Source organism: Glycine soja, chromosome 12 (genome assembly GCF_004193775.1).
Source record: "Glycine soja cultivar W05 chromosome 12, ASM419377v2, whole genome shotgun sequence".
Lineage (NCBI taxonomy): Eukaryota > Viridiplantae > Streptophyta > Magnoliopsida > Fabales > Fabaceae > Glycine > Glycine soja.
The window spans coordinates 9,549,244-9,567,823 of record NC_041013.1 but is presented as its reverse complement, the minus strand read 5'-3'; the positions used below and the strand labels follow the sequence as shown (position 1 = coordinate 9,567,823).

At 31.5% G+C, this 18,580-nt stretch overlaps 2 protein-coding genes and 1 long non-coding RNA gene across 7 annotated transcripts; 1 reads left to right on the top strand and 2 right to left on the bottom strand.

Moving 5' to 3' along the window:
* Nucleotides 1-3,494: 3,494 nt before the first annotated feature.
* LOC114378675 (lysM domain-containing GPI-anchored protein 1-like) lies at nucleotides 3,495-4,163 on the top strand. The gene is made up of 2 exons (XM_028337320.1): nucleotides 3,495-3,527; nucleotides 3,657-4,163. Exons 1-2 carry the CDS (start codon nucleotides 3,495-3,497, stop codon nucleotides 4,161-4,163), a joined length of 540 nt encoding a protein of 179 aa, XP_028193121.1.
* Nucleotides 4,164-10,561: 6,398 nt separating this feature from the next.
* LOC114380417 lies at nucleotides 10,562-15,424 on the bottom strand. Of its 5 annotated transcripts, none has more exons than XR_003659709.1 (7): nucleotides 15,188-15,424; nucleotides 13,780-14,985; nucleotides 13,606-13,702; nucleotides 13,426-13,513; nucleotides 11,684-11,797; nucleotides 11,331-11,381; nucleotides 10,562-11,058 (listed from the first exon to the last, which is right to left on the bottom strand). It is a non-coding gene; the product is annotated as an uncharacterized LOC114380417 (long non-coding RNA). The 5 variants fall into 5 exon arrangements; XR_003659706.1 differs by having other exon boundaries at nucleotides 10,917-11,381; nucleotides 13,780-13,860; nucleotides 14,429-14,985; XR_003659707.1 differs by having other exon boundaries at nucleotides 10,917-11,381; nucleotides 13,780-13,860; nucleotides 14,860-14,985.
* Nucleotides 15,425-16,159: 735 nt separating this feature from the next.
* LOC114378674 (GTP-binding protein At2g22870-like) lies at nucleotides 16,160-16,594 on the bottom strand. Its single transcript, XM_028337319.1, has one exon. It carries the CDS (start codon nucleotides 16,592-16,594, stop codon nucleotides 16,160-16,162), a length of 435 nt encoding a protein of 144 aa, XP_028193120.1.
* Nucleotides 16,595-18,580: the final 1,986 nt, after the last annotated feature.

Here is an 18,580-nt window from a genome sequence, read left to right as displayed (position 1 = left end):
AAACTCGTCACCCTTAAAGGGTCTTACAATTGTGTGATTGTACAGTTCATAGCTCACAACCTAATACATGCATGATCTCAATACACATGTATCTCACAATTCATCATAGGTTCAATTTGTCACTTACTCACAATTTAAATTACAATTTCATGATTTCAATATAACAATTTATCATGCTAATCTAGTAAATTTTGTCCAAAATACAAACAATTTACACAAAAATGTTTCTCACAATATGGGGAGTAAAATTCATCAAACAATTTCACATAATCATATCAAAATTAAGGAATCAAAATCATAGGTCAAAAACACGAAAACACCAAGAGCACTTAATTTATCGATCAATTCGTATTAAGACATCAATTGGTCCGTCAAATACAACAATATCGTAATTATAAACATAAAGGAAGAATTATAATTCAACAAACATCCCAAATTAAATCACAATTTAATCCTCTAAGGATCTTTACACATGTTCATTATAACTCCAATTGCGATAAACTCATTCCTTACCTCTAAGCGGGCTCACGTGTGTATTCCGACAGTGATAGCGATATTTCTAGTGATTTCCTGAGATTTCTCAAGCTTTTCCTCTGGTTGCTCTGCTAGGATTTCCAAGCGTTAGAAATAAGGAGAAGGGAATTCATTCCACTATCCCCATGCGAGCGGAATTTATCTCACCATAGACATTATTTCGCAAATCCCAATTTTGTGGATGTGACAAAATGTGTTTCAAACTTGGTGTCCAAATTTCACGATGATCCAACGGTTAACGAGTCCGGGATTATAGTTTTAATGGGATAAGTTTGGGTGTATGCGGGAAAAATAAAGAGCTACGTGCAAGGGACATTCCCCTACCCCCAGACTTTATTTCATAAATCCCAACGGTGGTTATGTATGAAGATGAGTTCCAAGCCTATTTTTCTAATTTCACGATGATCCAACGGGTAACAAGTTTGAGATTATTGTTTTATTGGGACAGGTTTGGGTGTATGCGGGGAAAAGATAGGATTTTGGAAGAGGGAGAAGGGAAAACGAGACAAAGAGAAATCGTAGAGACTATCATTAGTCTGAAAACTAACTTAATATGTTTCTATTTATAGCTAGGGTATTATCAGCCTATTATTTACTCTATTTTTGTTTTATTTTATAAACAAGAACTCTATTATTTCCTATCAAATGAATAAATAAAATATCTTTTTTATTTTCCTTCAAACCATTATTTTAATTAATAAAGTTATTTCTTCTTATTTATTTAATTATAAAAATCTTATCATTTTTCTAAAACTCTATTTATTTTTAAATAAAAATCCTTTTTTAATTTATTTTACAAAAAATGGGGTGTTACAATGGTACGACCTCGAAGGAGGCACTGCCGATCAGAATCCCAGGAGAGTTTTCAGTGACATTTAGCTCATGTGGATTAGGACGCAGTCCGACGACGCATTCCTGAAATTGTGGATCTTAGATGCACCATACGTGGCACACATTCAGTCCAAGGTTTACCAATCTCCCAAGGTCTTGTACCTACGCGTCATGGTGGTGGAAGCGTAAGACTTGAATATTGCTCCCAATCTACCTCCGTTAACAATGCTAGAAGTAAGGGTGAAGGTGCAATTAGGGTTCCAATTACAGCAAACGAGAAGAGGATCCATGAACCACCGTAGCTTATCATTCCACTAGAGCAAGGATCTTCTATTCGTCGTTGGTGGGCCACTAGAAGATTTTGTCATCATCGTCTAGTAGAAGAGGAATCGAAGAGTGAGAGGAAGCATTACAGAAGTACAAGAGACTACAGGGAGAGATAAAAATTTAAAAATATTCTAAAACAGTTTTTGAAAAACCATCTTGGAATAAAATTGTCTTGGAATGATAATCATTTTAAGACGGTTTTTGCGAAAATGTCATAGAATGGTAGTTTCGAAAATGGTTTTCATAAAACCATCTTCATTGAAAAACCATGTATTTAGAAAATTTCCATTGTCTTATATACTAAGACAATTTTTGGGAGCCATCGTCGAAAGGGTGTCGTAAAAATAATTTTTTAGTAGTGAACACAATAATTTTGCGTGGTTAGACACATCTTGCCTACGTCCATGGAACCATCTTAAAAGTATTTCATTATCACAAAAATGATTACAAGATTGTAATTCACCCTAATTATTGTGTATCATTCTATAAACTCGAGTACCTCATTCAATAGTTACAAAAAGTGATAACACTCTCACACAAAGACATTTTTCTCTCAACAAAGTGACTTTATTTCATAATTTCTCTTCTCACACACACTCTCTTCATGTGTATCTTCTCCACTAATTTTTCCCTATTTATAGTGAAGATTGTCACCAACTATAATAAATAAGTTCTCTTGGAAGTTGAAACAAAAACAACTTTAAATACATCCATTCAAATAAGTTTCATATAGTAAAATGCAATATTCTACTTTGCATTTAAACCAGCTAAACCTTAGTGATAAAAATTCAATTCATACTATACATTAAATGCACCTTATCTTTTAGCTTGAAATTCTACACATGATAATGACCAAACAATGTTTATGATAACTAAAACACTATCTTGTGCTTTGCACAATTAGTGCAAAAATGTAACTTAAAATTTTAATAAAAAATTACAAGCAAAGAGAGACAATATAAAAAGAAAAATTGACATGGTGGCAAGTCTCCAAATTCCAGGACAGTTTTTATACAACAACAAGAACAAAAGCAAGTTCTTAAGATTTTAGCATTGGAGATGTTCTAAGAGATGAGTAAATTAAATGGCACAGCTCCTTGCCTTTGAGAATAGGCTTGATGATTAGCTAAATAAATTTTCTAGTGTCCCTCTCAATCTATCAACTAATATATCTACCGGATTAGACTAAAAGGAAATAAATCTTACATTAATTGGAGGTGGCTGGAGAGGATCAAATCAAAGAGGTTTGAGGAGGAGGAAGAGGTAGGAACTCTAAACCGAATCAGCAGTATGTTAGGTTTGTGGCAAACTTGCATGGTCATGTGGTTGTTCATTGCTTCTACACATTTGACAAAGCTTACATGGGACATCCACTAGAAGAAAAGTAGCAAGACATATATATCCACAAATCACAAGTTATAATGCTTTAATCGCCTTACCATATTCATGTTCAGAATGTTGAATGGTATTTTGACAGTGGTTCAAGCAACCATGTGAGCTCACTGCTTAATCACTTTCAAGAAATTTTAGAACATGATCGTAAGAGTTCTCTAAAAATAGGTAATGGACTAATGGTTCCACAGATGTAGGGAGCATAAACATGTCCACAGTTGTACAATTAATTAAAATCGATCGGCTACCCTCACTAAGCTAGTAATTGATGAGAATCAAAGCCCAGATTACAATTTCATGAAACCCTTCGGTTGTGCTAGTTTCCCTTGTTTTAAACCATACAATAAGCACAAATTACAATTCCATACTATTAAATGTGTTTGTTGCAGTTAACTAAAATAGTTCTCACAATGGGTACAAGTGCATTGCTCATCTCTAACCCTGTGAGATACATGTCATTTTAAATTTAATGTTTGGATAATAATTTAAAGAGAAATTGAATATCTAGAATTTTAATAGGGAATTTTAATTAACAAAAAATTAATAATATGAAATTCTCTTAAAAACCAAAGAATTTCAATTTCCTCAAAGCCTACTCACTCTTCCAAATCGACCCCATCACGCTTCTCACCGCGAACGCCAACAACATCTCTTACCCAGACGTGGAGCACCACATTCTCCCTCGAAGCTCTTCCTCAAAGTCCCCATCTCCTGCTCTTGCGTCAACGACATTCGCAAATTCGTCGCTACTCACTACAAGACCCGCCCCTCCGACACCCTCCTTCATCGCTGACGTCGCCTATGCCGGCCTCGTCTCCTCCAACCAGCTCCGCGAGGCTAACTCCATTTTCGACCCTTCAGTTCTTGATGTGGGCCAAAACCTCGTCATTCCTCTCCCTTGCACCTGCTTCAATAGCTCCGATAACTCTCTCCCTGCGATTTACCTCTCTTATGTTGTTCGCCTCGTTGACACCCTTGTTGCCATTGCTGCTAGGTACTTCACGATGAATGTTAATGCCATGGGAAGCACTGCTATCAACGACGAAGATATCCTCACTGTTCAAATACCTGGTAATTAAATTAAATAATGTTACTTTTTTTTGTTCCTTACAATTTATAATTTCCTGTTTAATTTGAATTTTATTGAAATTGAATTACTTTGTCCAAACAAGAAAATTAAAATATAAGAAATTGAATTGTTTTATCCAAACAAAATATTTACAAAATAAAAGGAATTTAAATCAAGACAATCAAAATGCTGTGTATTTGAATTTCCTAAAAAAAATTTAAATCTTCCATCCAAACACATGGTAAAAATATGTGTCACACATGTATAATTTTCAATGAAAATGAATTCCCTTTTCAGGTGGATTTTTCTATACAAAAGGATCTAAAGATTTCAACTCACCCTACCACTCCTTTTCCTATTGTTATTATGATAAATTCATATTTAATGAATTTATGTGCATGATTTTGATAAGAAAAATAAGAGAAAAGATAACATAAATGTTATCACCATAATCTTTGTAAACATGAAATTTTAATTAAGTAGTTTGCTAATTTTTGCTAACATTAATTTTTCTTCGTTTTTGAATCAAGGATTTCTAATGGTTTTCTAGGTCGACTGATCAATTTTTAGGACACTGCTTATATATATATATATATATATATATATATATATATATATATATATATATATATATATAACTCACTTTAAGCAGTTAAATGATATGATTTTGCATTCCGAAATATTTCTTGTGTTCTTCCTAGAAACTACTGTGCAATTCCCTGAGTTTCTATAAAGGCAACACAAGCAATTATGTTCCAATTTTCCTCCAAAGTCCGAGTAGTTTCTTAATTCGCTTATGTCGTCAAGGGATGGGGGTTCTCACAATCGTTATTAAAAATCCAAATCCCACTTTTCCCTTTTGTGTCATGCGTGTCTCATTTTCAGCTGTTTTTCTAATAACAAAAACAATAGCTCAAAAATCATAAAAAAGCAATATCTCAAAAAATTAATAAATAAGGTAAACATTTGCTTTTTAATTATGTCATTTTTCTAATGAGACAAAAAGAAAAAGGAATGGGACTTATGTTTTACTATTCTTTTATCACTTACGTAGGCAATTGACTGATGAATAATTTGTATACAGTTTCTTGTTTCTTACTCTGACCAGCCGTTTCAAGTTTAATCTGACCAAAACGTGTTTTATGCTTTAAAAAGTTTTGGACTGGTAAATGATGATTAAATTTTCCTCGTGTCCAAATGCTGAAGTATCTTTGTCAAACAATTTGTACTAACCTTCTGGTCTGACAATTGACATCTGTTTTGAAAGAATAGCGCCTTCCGAGAAGGAGAAAGACATGGAATTAGAAAGTCAAGGTCAAGCTGCTCCATGCTATATGTCACTATCACTTTAAGTCATTTATTTTATTTAGATTGTATTTGGTAAAGAGGTGAAAGAAAATAATAATTAAAAGAGATGAAAGACAATAAAAAAGGATTAAAAAAAATAAGATTATTGGTTAAGATGAAAGAAAATTAAAATGAGATAAAATATTTAAATTAAAAACAAATTATGCGTTATGAAATTTCCATTTTATCTTGTTTTAAAAAAATTGTCCAATTTATTTTTAACTTAAGATGTTTTTTTTTTATAAAAAAGACATATAATCGATCATAAATCAAATATTTAACTATATATCTAAAAATATAATTATTTGTCAATGGTCTGGCATTGTATTAATTTTCCGAAAGTAAATACTAAATAGGATTGCTACGAGGTGAATTTTTTAGTTTTTGAGTAGTTTAAGTCAAGGCACGTTTCTATAATTATTAATCAAATTTATCAGCGTGCATAAAGTTCCATCAATTTATCAACAGTTATTAATCAATAATTCATCAGCGTGCAAGTCACAACAAGATGTGGTGACACAATGTAAACGCGTCAAATGCGTAATCAAATGAGGTCAAAATAATAATAATCGTCCTCTCTAATTATAGAAGTAATTATAGAAGGGTGTTCAAAATTAAATCAAATTATTTTTAAATCATCTAAAATTAATCCAAAAAATTCAAAAATTATTTAAATTGAAAATAAAAAATTCAAAAAATCACATATTTTTTTATTTAATTTAATTCAATTTTCGAATTTTATTATAAAAAATTGAACTCAACAAACTACATATTATAATTATATTAAATTTTATTTTGATAATTAATAATAAATATTAAATAATTTATTATATTTAATTTGTTTTATAATTAAGATATATATTTTAGTTAAGGATGTCCTAATATTGTTAAATATCAATTATTATTATGTTATAAATAAAAGTTGATAATATCATTTTATATTAATGTTGAATAGATAGAAGTGAAAATAATATTTTTTATGTAAAAGATGTTAAACAAAATTTTATAAAAAATAAAATTCATTTATAAAATTATATAACATATATAATAATGATATAAATTTAAAAGATAATTTTAAATTGTGATAAATAGATTAAGAAAATAATGAAATTAAACGGAATCAAATTAAAAGATTGATTTGATTTAGTTTAAATTTAATGTTATATTTAAACTAAATAAAATCAAAATTATATCTGTATTTTATAGTTGATTCAAATTACTTTCTAAAAATGTAACCAAATTTTGACACGAATCTAGAATACAGTATATCCCAATTCAATCAATTCTCAAATACTACAAAAGCGTGGCATTATTGAAGCCAAGTTCAACGAATCTCCTTATTAGAAGGAGCCATTTTGTTTATTTATGTATTTATTTATTTATTTATTATTATTATTATTATAAAAGAACGGTTCTTTTTTTAATATGTTGTATAGACAACAAAATATAAAATAATTATACCAACGGGACAATAGATTATGGACACTGTACAACAGATACTCCTAATCACGAATTAAAGAAATTATTAGATGAGCAAGCTTCTTATTTTCTAATTAAAAAATGTCATAGAAAAGGTCCCGTACGTGATGGCGCTGAGGAGCAGCTTATGACTTCAACTTTCAAGATTTCTTTATTCAGGATTATAATAAGGGAATTATATATTTTGTCAGCATTTTCCATGGTTTTAAATTACCTGTATTTGGTAACAAAGGCTAGGCAACCAGCATTGACTATGCAATTTATGCTGATTTTGTTATATAGAGGGTTTTCTCAATGATGATTTTATTCATTATATATTCAGTTTAATTAAGAAGGAAAAAAATTACATCCTACCTGTCATTTCATTTGGCAGACAGTAGTTAATTCAGTCTATTTAGAGAACATCTAATAATAAAATTACATTTTAACAAAAAATTGTCTCATTATTCAGACAAATGATTTGATACTTAAAACTTAAAAATATTATTTTATTTTAAAATGGATAGACTTGAAAGAGAATTATCAAATTAAAATTTTCATAAATATTTTGTTTACAAAAAAAGTAAAATTAGTTTTAGGATTTTTTTTACTTCCAACGGTGTTCTAGATTTAGTACACTTTTCTACTACTACTTTTAAAGGAGCCAAATCCTGTTTACATTTAATTCTTTAAAGTACACTATTACATCGTGTGTCTTAACAAGAATCGCGTTCTACTTTCTACTGTATTATGATCGTGTGAAATTAAATCCAGAGAATTTATCTGACTTTCCGAGCTTACTACAATGGGATGAGAATTTTCTTCTAAAACGTGTGCAGAGAATATAATGCAAAATAGACATTATCCATATCTCTAACTACCAACATTAATTCTTTTATCTTAATGGTTAACAAAGCTCGTGGTCGCAAAAGTGTTGCTGATTTTATCTTTAATTATAGTTGAAATATGTATGTACTGTGTTGTCCAAGTCTTGAATAAAAACAATTTGGTACGATTCCAAACACAAATGTGAACAATCTATGTTTCTAGCATAAATTTTAAAGGGTGAAAAAATGCTAAGACTTTCCTATATTAATTTTAAAGGGTTAATGCAATATTGTAAAATCTTGCTACATTTATATATGTGAAAATAATTTATTTAATAAAAAAATTTATATTTAATTATTATTGTATACATGAGAAAGTGCAGGTGACTGAAGCATGAAAAGTAGAGGGACACGTTCAGCTAGCAGTTTGATGGGACTAAGCATGGAGCGTGAGACTGAAGCCTGCACACCTAGGAACAATTAAAAAGCTTTTATAATTCGTCAGCTTTACTTTTTGGCTTGCATGTTCCGCTGCTAGCACAAGCGACATGTTTTTTTGCATTTTCCGCCACTAGCACAAGCGGCATCACCATGTCCGTGAGTTTTTTTTTTTCCGCAATCCCGCTAATGTAGTTGATGGGATGTGTTTTTTTTTGTTTAATTATAGTTGTGTTTTTGTAAAATTATTTGTTAAATAAAATTATTATTTAAAATATAAAATTAGAAAACCTCATAGAAAAAAAATTATGAAAAAGTTAATGAATTTTTTAATGACAAATTATTAGTATACTAGTATTTATTTTATAATTTAAAAAGTTAAGAATTATTTATATGTTAAGGTTTGGTTATAATTTAAAAATTATAATTAAAAAATTATTTATATATTAGTGTAATTTAAGATAAATTATAATTTATATGTTAGTGTAATATAAGATAAATTATAATTTAATACATCATGTTTATCAAAGTGAGAGAGCACTATTATAAAAAAATGGCACATACCTACCCCTTTCATGGGACATTCTAATTTTGCATATTTTACTGAGGAGGGATCGTGATTTCTGTTAGATCGGATTGATCTTGCAATCCTTTTTTAGAGATATTAGACATTGATCTCGGAATCAATGTAGGATTATAACAGTATTCACTCTTTGGTATATTCAAACTATTTAATTAAAATATATTAACACTGTCATAGTTTTTTATATTATTATCAAATCAAAAATTGTCAGATGGGATAAATTTATTAATTTTTACAAATATAAATAATATATGCAATGACATTGTAAATAGATTTTATAATTTTATTCAATAAAAAATTATATGAAACTTTTTGTCAAAAAATGAAAAAATTGTTCATTTTTATTAATTATCTTACTAAATATACTTATTATGATTTTTATAAAAAAAAATGTTGACACTACATAAAAAATAAAGTCATTGTAATAATGATTACTTTAAAAATCCTACGTGGAATTATTTCTAATTTACTCACAACGTGAAATTTTACTGGTTTAAATTCATTTTTAATAACGTTATCTCTACTTATTTCTAGACTGCATTTGGGGCACCTTGAAAGACATTCGTAAACATGCAATTGTGAATTGTGAATTGTCGTTCCCTTTGCAATATGTGAGTGCATTGATCATATTTTGAATACCTTTGCAACGTAGGCTGCTATAGGCCCTGCTGTGACCTCGTTAGCTATGATTATGCACCGAAAATTAACGTCCCCCCTATCCCGCCAGCTCCAAAGGCGGGAGTGTGGCACCACCCCTGAACGTGTCCCGCAAATGCAGTTGGCGGCACCACCCTTCTCTCTCCTACTCATCCTATCCCGCCAGCAGCAATGGCAGCACACCCTCACCCCTCTCCCCTAGTCAGCCTGTCCCGCCACTATGACTAGCGGTACCCCCCTTACCTGCCATTGTCACTGGCGGTTCAAGCTTCCCGCCAGTGTCAATGGCGGCACCCACGTAAAAAACAAACCCCCTCTGCAATTTGTTATAAATGAGACCCCCTTTAGTAAATTGTTTATAAAAGAACTCCTGTAAATTTGCCTTGAAAGCGCGTACATACAGCTCTTCCAGACAACTACCGTGTGTTTCCAAAGGCTATACTTATGATTAGCATTGATGCTAGTTTGCATTGGCTGTTTTAATTTGCCGATGTAAAAGAATAGCTTCAAGTTGACACTAATGCATGTTTAGCGTTGAATTTTAGTGTCGACTTCTGCCAGACACTAAAACATGAAATTCTTGTAGCACAAAATACATTTTATCCAAAATAAATGATAGTCTCATTTATTAACTCGAGTCATACACACCTCGAATAAGTAATAATTATTATTATTTAGGCCGGGAAAGTACCCTAAATATATTTTTAATTTTTAATAAATATCTAATTTTTATCTTTAATAAATTTTTATTATACATTGAGTTTTTAATAAAATAATATTTTTATTTTTAGCTCATGATATTTTATTTTAGTCTCTAATGAATTAGTTAAGTTTGTATTTGTTTATTAATAAATTAAAAAATTTTATTTTAATCTTGACTCATAATAAATGAAAAAAATTATAATACAAAATTTGATAATTTATCATAAATAATGTAAAAAATAAAAAATAAAATTATTATTTTACTAAAAACTTAATGTAAAATAAAAATTTATTAAAAAAATACACAATCAAATATTTATTTAGAATTAAAAACATAAGTTGATATTTTATTTATATATACTCTCGTTTATTAACCCGACTAATACACACCTCGAATAAGTAATAATAACTATCATTATCATTATTTATGACTGTGTATAATACCAGTGTTACTCTCAAAACTATTGTTCTATGAACAAGGAGTGATTTTGTTCATTAGAATGAGCTAATACAAATGACAACCCCACAGATCATTATATATTGGAGTAAAATATTCAGATTCTGCCACGAAGAGAATAAGTAGTTCGCTTGGAATGTGGAACATGTTAGCTACATATGACTCTGTCCAAAGGTTATCAACCATTGCATCTTCGTATGCATCCAGAAAGTCGACAAAGTCATTATCCAGAACAATATTACTTTCGCTAGTTGTAGGAGACATTGCACAAGAATCAAGGATCTGGGTAGCATCTGTACTTTGAAAAGAGCCATTGAAATCTTTTGAAACAATTTCACATGGTGCATTGTAGGAAATGTCATCCAGATTTAGTTGTGTCCAGAAGCTTTCATTGTATGAATCAAGAAAACCGCACTACAAGAAAAATGACCTATATCTATAGACAAAAACTGTCACTCTAAATAAAAAATCCGTAGGTAAATGTATGATAGACTTTGTCTTACGGATATTTCTTCCGTCAACTTTGAGGGACATATAATAACGGTTAATTGTCTGTCACTATAGGTTTTACCTACTATGTATAGTGTGTAAGTAAAAGTCATTAACTTCTACTTACATCTCCTAACTGTAGGTAAAAGTCTTTAATATGTAGATATCATCTTCAACTGTAGGTAAATGTTTAGATCTTAGAGAGAACTTAGAATATACATAATTGAATGTGGACAGTGCAACAAACCAATACCTCTCTGCTTCTTCAGACTGAAAAAGAATTATATAAACTCATGAAAGATGAAATGGCATTACTAGAAAGCAGTAGTTGAATTACAAAAGTTTCGAATGCTTGACATTTTTTAGAATATCATATATTAGTGCTTCATTTTCACGAGACAGATTGTAGAGCTATGCACACATAAAGAAATTTTGCAAAAAATTTGTATACTTGTGCAATTTTCAGTTAAAATACTTTTGCTTCCAATCCTAATTACTGCATCGTAACTAATATAAACCTTCAAATACATCAATCTTGCTGAAACATAGCAGAATAAAATCTGAATTATTACCTTTCCAAGTCATGATCATATATGACAGAGTTATCACCACCGACATGCTATAGTGTAAGTCCTAACTCACGTATCAACGGTGCCAAGGGATTCTCATAGCAAACACCATGTAGCCTGGAAAATAATCAAGGAATGATCAATAAAATAAAAACGAAGTTATTGAGTTCTGACTCATTTCATTCACAGCTCTTCACATTTCACTTTATCAGATAAAAACTGTGTTTTCTCACAATCTCAAACATCTTTGAAGGATGGGAGGACAATACAGAATTTCCAATATCCAAATAGAGAAATGGTTGCTTGATAGCACAACTTGCAAATGAAGCAAAGGGATTTGATGTCAGCCTTCTGGGGACTGAAATTCCTTTGTCTCATTCACTCTTCCACTATCTTTGATGCTAACTGTTACCCTTCTAGCTCCTCCTTGCTTTTTCTCCCCAAAATTGACCGTTACTTGTTATAATTTTTGTAAGATGAATGTAACTTCTTTTTTTTTAAAGAAAATAAGATGAGCGTAATTTAGTTGATTAACAATCACCGTGAAACATAGAGAAAAAAGAACTTAGTAATATGTGGTTATCATTTTATAAACAAAATTTATAAGTTTAAACATTTTTCTTTTCCTTCACTTACACGTGCTTCTATATTATTTTGTACAGACCTATGGTATTTTTTACTCAAAATAATTATATTTAAACTAAATAGGATATTGTAAAGTCCACTTGGTACAGTTGAATATCAAAAACTTAAATTTTTAATTATTTGATTAAGTTGAAATAACTCCATATAAATAAAAACACATGATTTAAAAGCAACATGAAAAGACAAAACAATGAAAATAATTACAATATTAAATATTATTTTTTATATAATCAAATATAAAAAATAAAACAACTATTAACAAATAAATATAAGAAAATTTTTATTTCACATGCAATATGTAGCATGATAAGAATTCAGGACAGGGCAGGCCAAATTGTCACTGAGACCTTGCTTGGGAGATATGTAGCATGATAAGAAAGGATGAGAAATGTAGTAAAATAAAATAGAGAATGTGTTATTTGGATATATATATATATATATATATATATATATATATATATATATATATAAAAGAAATAGTTTTTTATTTACTTATTTAGATTAATAAAAAAATAAGTAATCAAATTGTATATCTTTTTTTTAATAATAAAAATATTTTATATTTTATTATTAAACGTTAAAAATAAATAACTCTCTAATGGGAAAAAAATTTAGAAGGTCAAGTGTTATGATTTCACATATATATTGTTTTTTCAACTTTCACTTAATAATATTTTTTTTTAAAATACTTGTTCGAGTTGGAGACATTTAACACATTTTTTCAGAAAAATTCAAATTGGTAACGAGAAGCTCTCACACTAGTCCATATTATGGGTTCTTCTAATTAGAATTGAAGTTAGCAAGAATTCTCCAGGTCAGGTAATGAACTGCAGAAGGGAAAACCCGAGACAAGGTGAAGATCACTTCAAATCAAAACAAGGTTAAGTCGTGATAAATTCATACAAATCGCTGATCATGGAATGATTTAATTTGTTATATAAATTAAAACATTAACCATGCTTATAAAATAAATGCAATTTAATGGTATGAGTGGCGACTTCCATGAGGTCATAAAACGGCTTGCATTTTATCATGGACCCTACGATTAATATATCAAGAAGGCCAAATTTATATATATATATATATATGACTAACATTACCTTAGTGAGATCTTTTCTCCAAATTGTCACTGAGACCTTGCTTGGGAGATAGGATCAAGCCATTAAAGCAGCCTCTGGAATCCGATAGCTGCCAAAAGCATAACTCAGCTACATCAAACTGCATTCTAATCAACCCTCTCTCTCTGTACAGTGATATCATTAATAAAAGATCAAGTTTACCCAAAAAGTCAACCCTCTTTCTACCAAAAGTTGAAGGCAGTCCTCAAGTTTACCCAACATGAATACGCAAAGGATATAGCAGCAATAACCAACAGACCTGTGTGCATACAGATTTGCTGGAACTTCAAAGATAATTCAAATGCCAAGCCCAACTAGTAGTGCTAAAAAACTTACATAAGACAGTTCAACATCTTTGGAGCTGCTCCTTTATCTACACAATATTCTCCTCCACCAATTCTCACCATCCAAAGAAATCTACACAAAAATTGGGAATATCATACAAAAGCACTGGAAGCATTGTAGAAGGGTAGAGAAATACTTGTAAAAATCAAAATAATGAACAAATAAAAAATCAGAGGAAAAACTGAAATGTTTATATCCAAGACATGATCAATATATGACTAATATCTTTGGATGCTGGTACAAATTGGGACAATATCTTGGGAGAAATATAGTTCATAAGTTGCTGGTAAAACATTTCCAAATCAAGAATAATTACCAAAAGAATGTTTATGGGTTTGTTATACAGTAATTTATGTGAATGCAAGGCTGGAAAAGGAGAAAATAAAGGGCCTTGAACATGTACGTGAAACATAAATATAGGCAAATAAAGTATAGACATGATCTCTTTATAAACCAATATGCCAAATGCTTGGGGTTTTAATATACAAATGTTCTAGCCATAGAGTTTGAAATTTGAATAGACAATCCCATCCAAAATTGATCATAGGATAGAATTTATAGCATTGGGTAAGATTCTGAAAGAGAAGTGTGTGGAATTTTGAAATAAGGGCTAAAAAGTAAAAACAAGTTCGCAATTTACATAGGATGGCCTAGGCTACTTCTGGGGGTGGCACCTAAAAGCAAATAGGAGCCATGCCAACTCGCCAAGTACTCACGAGTCACATCTTTTTCAAACAAAATTCCAAGAAGCCACACCCAAGAAATGTAGATTGTAGTTCACAATACAGAATAGAGTTTGTCTCTTCTCCATTATGTCCATTCATGTAATTTTGGTTGGTTGTTTTTGATAGCTGATAATTAATCTCATGTTAAAAAGACTTGTCAAAGGCACATGAATCAGGTTTATATCAAAAGAGTATTAAGGAGAGGAAGGATGAGCGGAAGGGTGATGAACCAAATCAGCTAAGACACAAGTTTTGGCTGCCTTCACATTTTTCGAAATTCCAAGTTTTGGCTCTAACACCAAACTGCTAAGACATAAGACTCAGAAGAGCATCAAAAACAAGTTACTCTGCATAACCATAAGAGCCTCTTCCAACCAATAATTCTCCAAGATAGACTTCTCAAGAAAAGACCCTTCTCTGCTGCCTCCCCACATTTTAATGCAGATCTGATCCAACCTGTTCTCTTTGTTGCCTGTCTCAGATACCAAACAGAATTCAAACAAGTTACAGCACTACAAATTAAAAGCAGGAAGAAGAAAAAAAACGAAACAGCACAAGTGCACTGCCAAAAGTTTTAACTGAATGTTGGGTCAGCAATGCACTGCCAAAGGAACACTTATCAAGAAACTTCTTTTTGGATCGGAGTTTTGCAAAGAATAAGAATAAGCGCTTACTTGTACATGTGCACTTAAGATGCAGCACCTTTATCAGAAGAATGTAGCATCACGTACCCTGTGCTCATCATTAAAGCGAAGCAAAACCCTAAGTGCAATTAACAAAGGAAACCCGAAGAAAATCTCCAAGGATGAAAACTCGCCAATCAAGCACTTCTTGGAATGCAAAAAACCGATACTGGTAGCAATTTGTCCAGAAACAAACTCCCTCCATGTCTCAAAATGCAAATCTAGGAGCTATCCCTCGATCAGCACAACATAATCCTATCTCCAAGCCCTATCTAACACCAAAGAAACAAACAATAACCAAAAAACTAAAATCAATCCCTCAAAATCCATCGCTGAAACCAAATTCAACCAACGCACGATCCTTTAACATCCAAAATCAATAAAATAAACAAATACAATTCTACTGTTAATTCGAAAATGGTTTATACATTGTGTTTTGCCTACAAAAATTTGAAAATGGACAATTTAATACTGTCAATAAATGGCAATGCATAGAAGAAAGAATAATGCAAATTACCAATAAATTAAAAATCCCTTTATTACGTCTTAACACTGAATGCACTAATGCTATATACTATGTCCAGCACCTTAATAACCAATATTAGCCATTACTAGATTCTTTATACAACATCACCTAAACCCTACAAAACTTCCTTACATTTGTCGAAATTCAATTCAATCCACCAATTCCTAAAACTTTATCCCTCCAAAAATACCCTAACTCTAATCTAGAGTCACAAATCCTCTCTCCTAAGCCCTACCTCCTCATGGAGACGGTTCAAATGCCTAAATACACACGTAAATATTAAATCTAACACGTTATTTTCAAATAAGTTGCATTCAAGTTCAACCTTTCAAGCTTCAACACAGAAGAAATCACCACATGCCTGACATTGAGAACACAATTTTTCTTTGCATTGCACAAAAAAACGACTATTTAAAAAGGAATCGTTGTAATAATGGCTAACCAGGTTTCTTCGAAATTAAGGCGAGCTTCTTGCGGCACACGAGGGAGTTGAGGAGCAAGGATTTTCCGACGTTGGAGCGGCCAACGATAGCGAACTCAGGAAGTCCATCGAAGGGACAATCCTCGATCTTCACACTGCTTTTCACAAACTCGGCTTGCAATACCTGAGCATCATTGGCGTAGTTACTCAACAGAATGTTGAAACCGTTCAAGACTCTGGAACTTTCGAGGGACACGGTGGTCTCCGGCGGAACGAAGAGCTTCTCAGGGGATAGCTCTGTTGGGGAAGGGTTAACAGTTACGGATTTTGAGGCGGTGAGAGTGGATTTGGGTGGCCGTAAGAAGGTGGTTTTGGAGTAGGCTCGGAGAGTGAGGGAGGGAGATAAGGCAACGAGGTAGAGAGGGAACCTTGGGAGGTGAAAAAGGACCATTTCACTGCAGTTTAGGGACTCAGCGATGAAATAAAAAAGGAAAATGTCTTGGCGAGCGACTAAACGACACTCCCGGCACGCGCTGTCGAGTTACTCAAAACATCGTTTTAATTTTAAAATCACTAAAAAAGATTGTGCAACTTTTTTTATATATATATATATATATATATATATATATATATATATATATTGTTAGATATCGAGGATTTCCTATCATTAATTACTCAATTCTTAAAATTTAATATTATTAATTAATATATTTTATCTTTAAAATTTTTAACAATTATTAACTAAAAATTAATTTAAATTGAATGGTTATTTTATGAGATTGGGTATTTACTAAAAAAATAAGAGATAAGTATTCAAATTCAAACCGTAAAGAGTTTTACCTACACCAACAATTGTAGGTATAAGACTTTTGAGATTACATCTACACCAACTGACTATAGACACAGATTTTATAAAGTTTCACCTGCATCACATAGTTGTAGGTATAAGTTTTTAAAAAATTTTCCTACATTGTGCTTTTATAGGTAGTAATTCTTTTGAGTTTTACCTACACTAATCAACCATAAGCACAAGTTTTTTGGAGTTTTACCTACACAATGTAGTTGTAGGTAGAAGTCTTTTTTTAGTTTTAATGAATTTACCTACACCAAATAATGGTTGGTACAAGTTGTTGAATTTTACCTACATTAGTCAGTTGTAGGTAGAAGTATTTTTGAGATTTACCTACATTAATTCATGTCTGTAGGAAAAAGGCGTCCGTAAGCATAGGTCATTTTTGTTGTAGTGCCGAAGTCATCATCTTCAAACACTGAATTCTCCATACAGCTAGCAGCAGTGGAATGATGTGAAGTTATGGAGGACAACTCGCTGCATGAGGATGAAATCAAGGATAATGATGAATTATCTGGCATCTAGGAAGAAGTAGCTGGAAGAGTAACAGTTACACCCTTATTGGAAACTGATTCGTTATTCTTTGATTTTGATGCTCTGGTTTCTTCAATTGTGACTGTGTTTTGCTAAGACCTCTTCTTGAGTGTGGTGTGCCAATGGTTTTTTATTTTGTTATCTGTTCTTCCAGGTAACTTAGTGTTAGTCGTCATTTACGATTAACTTTTGTATTGAAAAGCTTTATAAAATAATGTCTTTTCTCCAATTTATGGTTCTTTTTGTAGGTTTGTACATATTTTTATGTTTCTCTTCATTGTGAATTAGTGTGGTTCAACTTTAGTTTCAGGTGAAAAGATGAAGAAGAAGAAGGTTGCAGTAGCTGGTGTCTCGCTAAGCGAGGCATATGTGCTTAGCGAGCAACATCCGCTAAGCGAGACACTCAGCTCGCTTAGCGAGTTAGGAGAATCTGGAAGAGAATTTGTCAAGCATGCATGCGCCCAGCGTGCCATCAGCTCGCCCAGCGAGTCATTTGTCTCTTCTGGTGCTAAGTGTTGGACAAGTGGCCTCAGATATCTTAAGAAGGGGGGGTTGAATTAAGATATCACAACTTATTTTCCCAATTAAAAATTATTTATCTTTCTATTCCAGTTATAAATTCCCTTAATAATGAATTTCTTAAATATTGATTCAAATAGAACAGATTGAATATGAATATAAAACAATAATAAATAAAGGAGTTTAAGAGAAGAGAAAATGCAAACTCAGATTTATACTGGTTCGGCCACACCCTTGTGCCTACGTCCAGTCCCCAAGCAACTCGCTTGAGAATTTCCACTATCTTGTAAATTCCTTTTACAAGTTCTAAACACACAAGTACAACCCTTCCTTTGTGTTTAGAATTCTTTCACAACAAGAGACCCTCGGTCTCTTAATCCCTTTTCAGAATGAAGAAAAAGAAAAGAAAAAATCTCTCTTGAAAGAGATAGATTTTACAATTTGAGCACTCAAATAATTCCTTATTGAATCACAAGTAATTTGGCCAAGGAATTTGTAAGAGGATAAAACGATTTTGCTTTTTAAGAGGATAAG

Excerpts from the sequence above, each read along its gene's own strand:
- LOC114378675 (XM_028337320.1), top strand. The coding sequence starts at position 3,495 with ATGGGTACAAGTGCATTGCTCATCTCTAACCCT. Across the intron at positions 3,528-3,656 it reads CATTGCTCATCTCTAACCCT|AATTTCAATTTCCTCAAAGC; the intron begins GTGAGATACATG and ends TAAAAACCAAAG.
- LOC114378674 (XM_028337319.1), bottom strand. The coding sequence starts at position 16,594 with ATGGTCCTTTTTCACCTCCCAAGGTTCCCTCTCTACCTCGTTGCCTTA.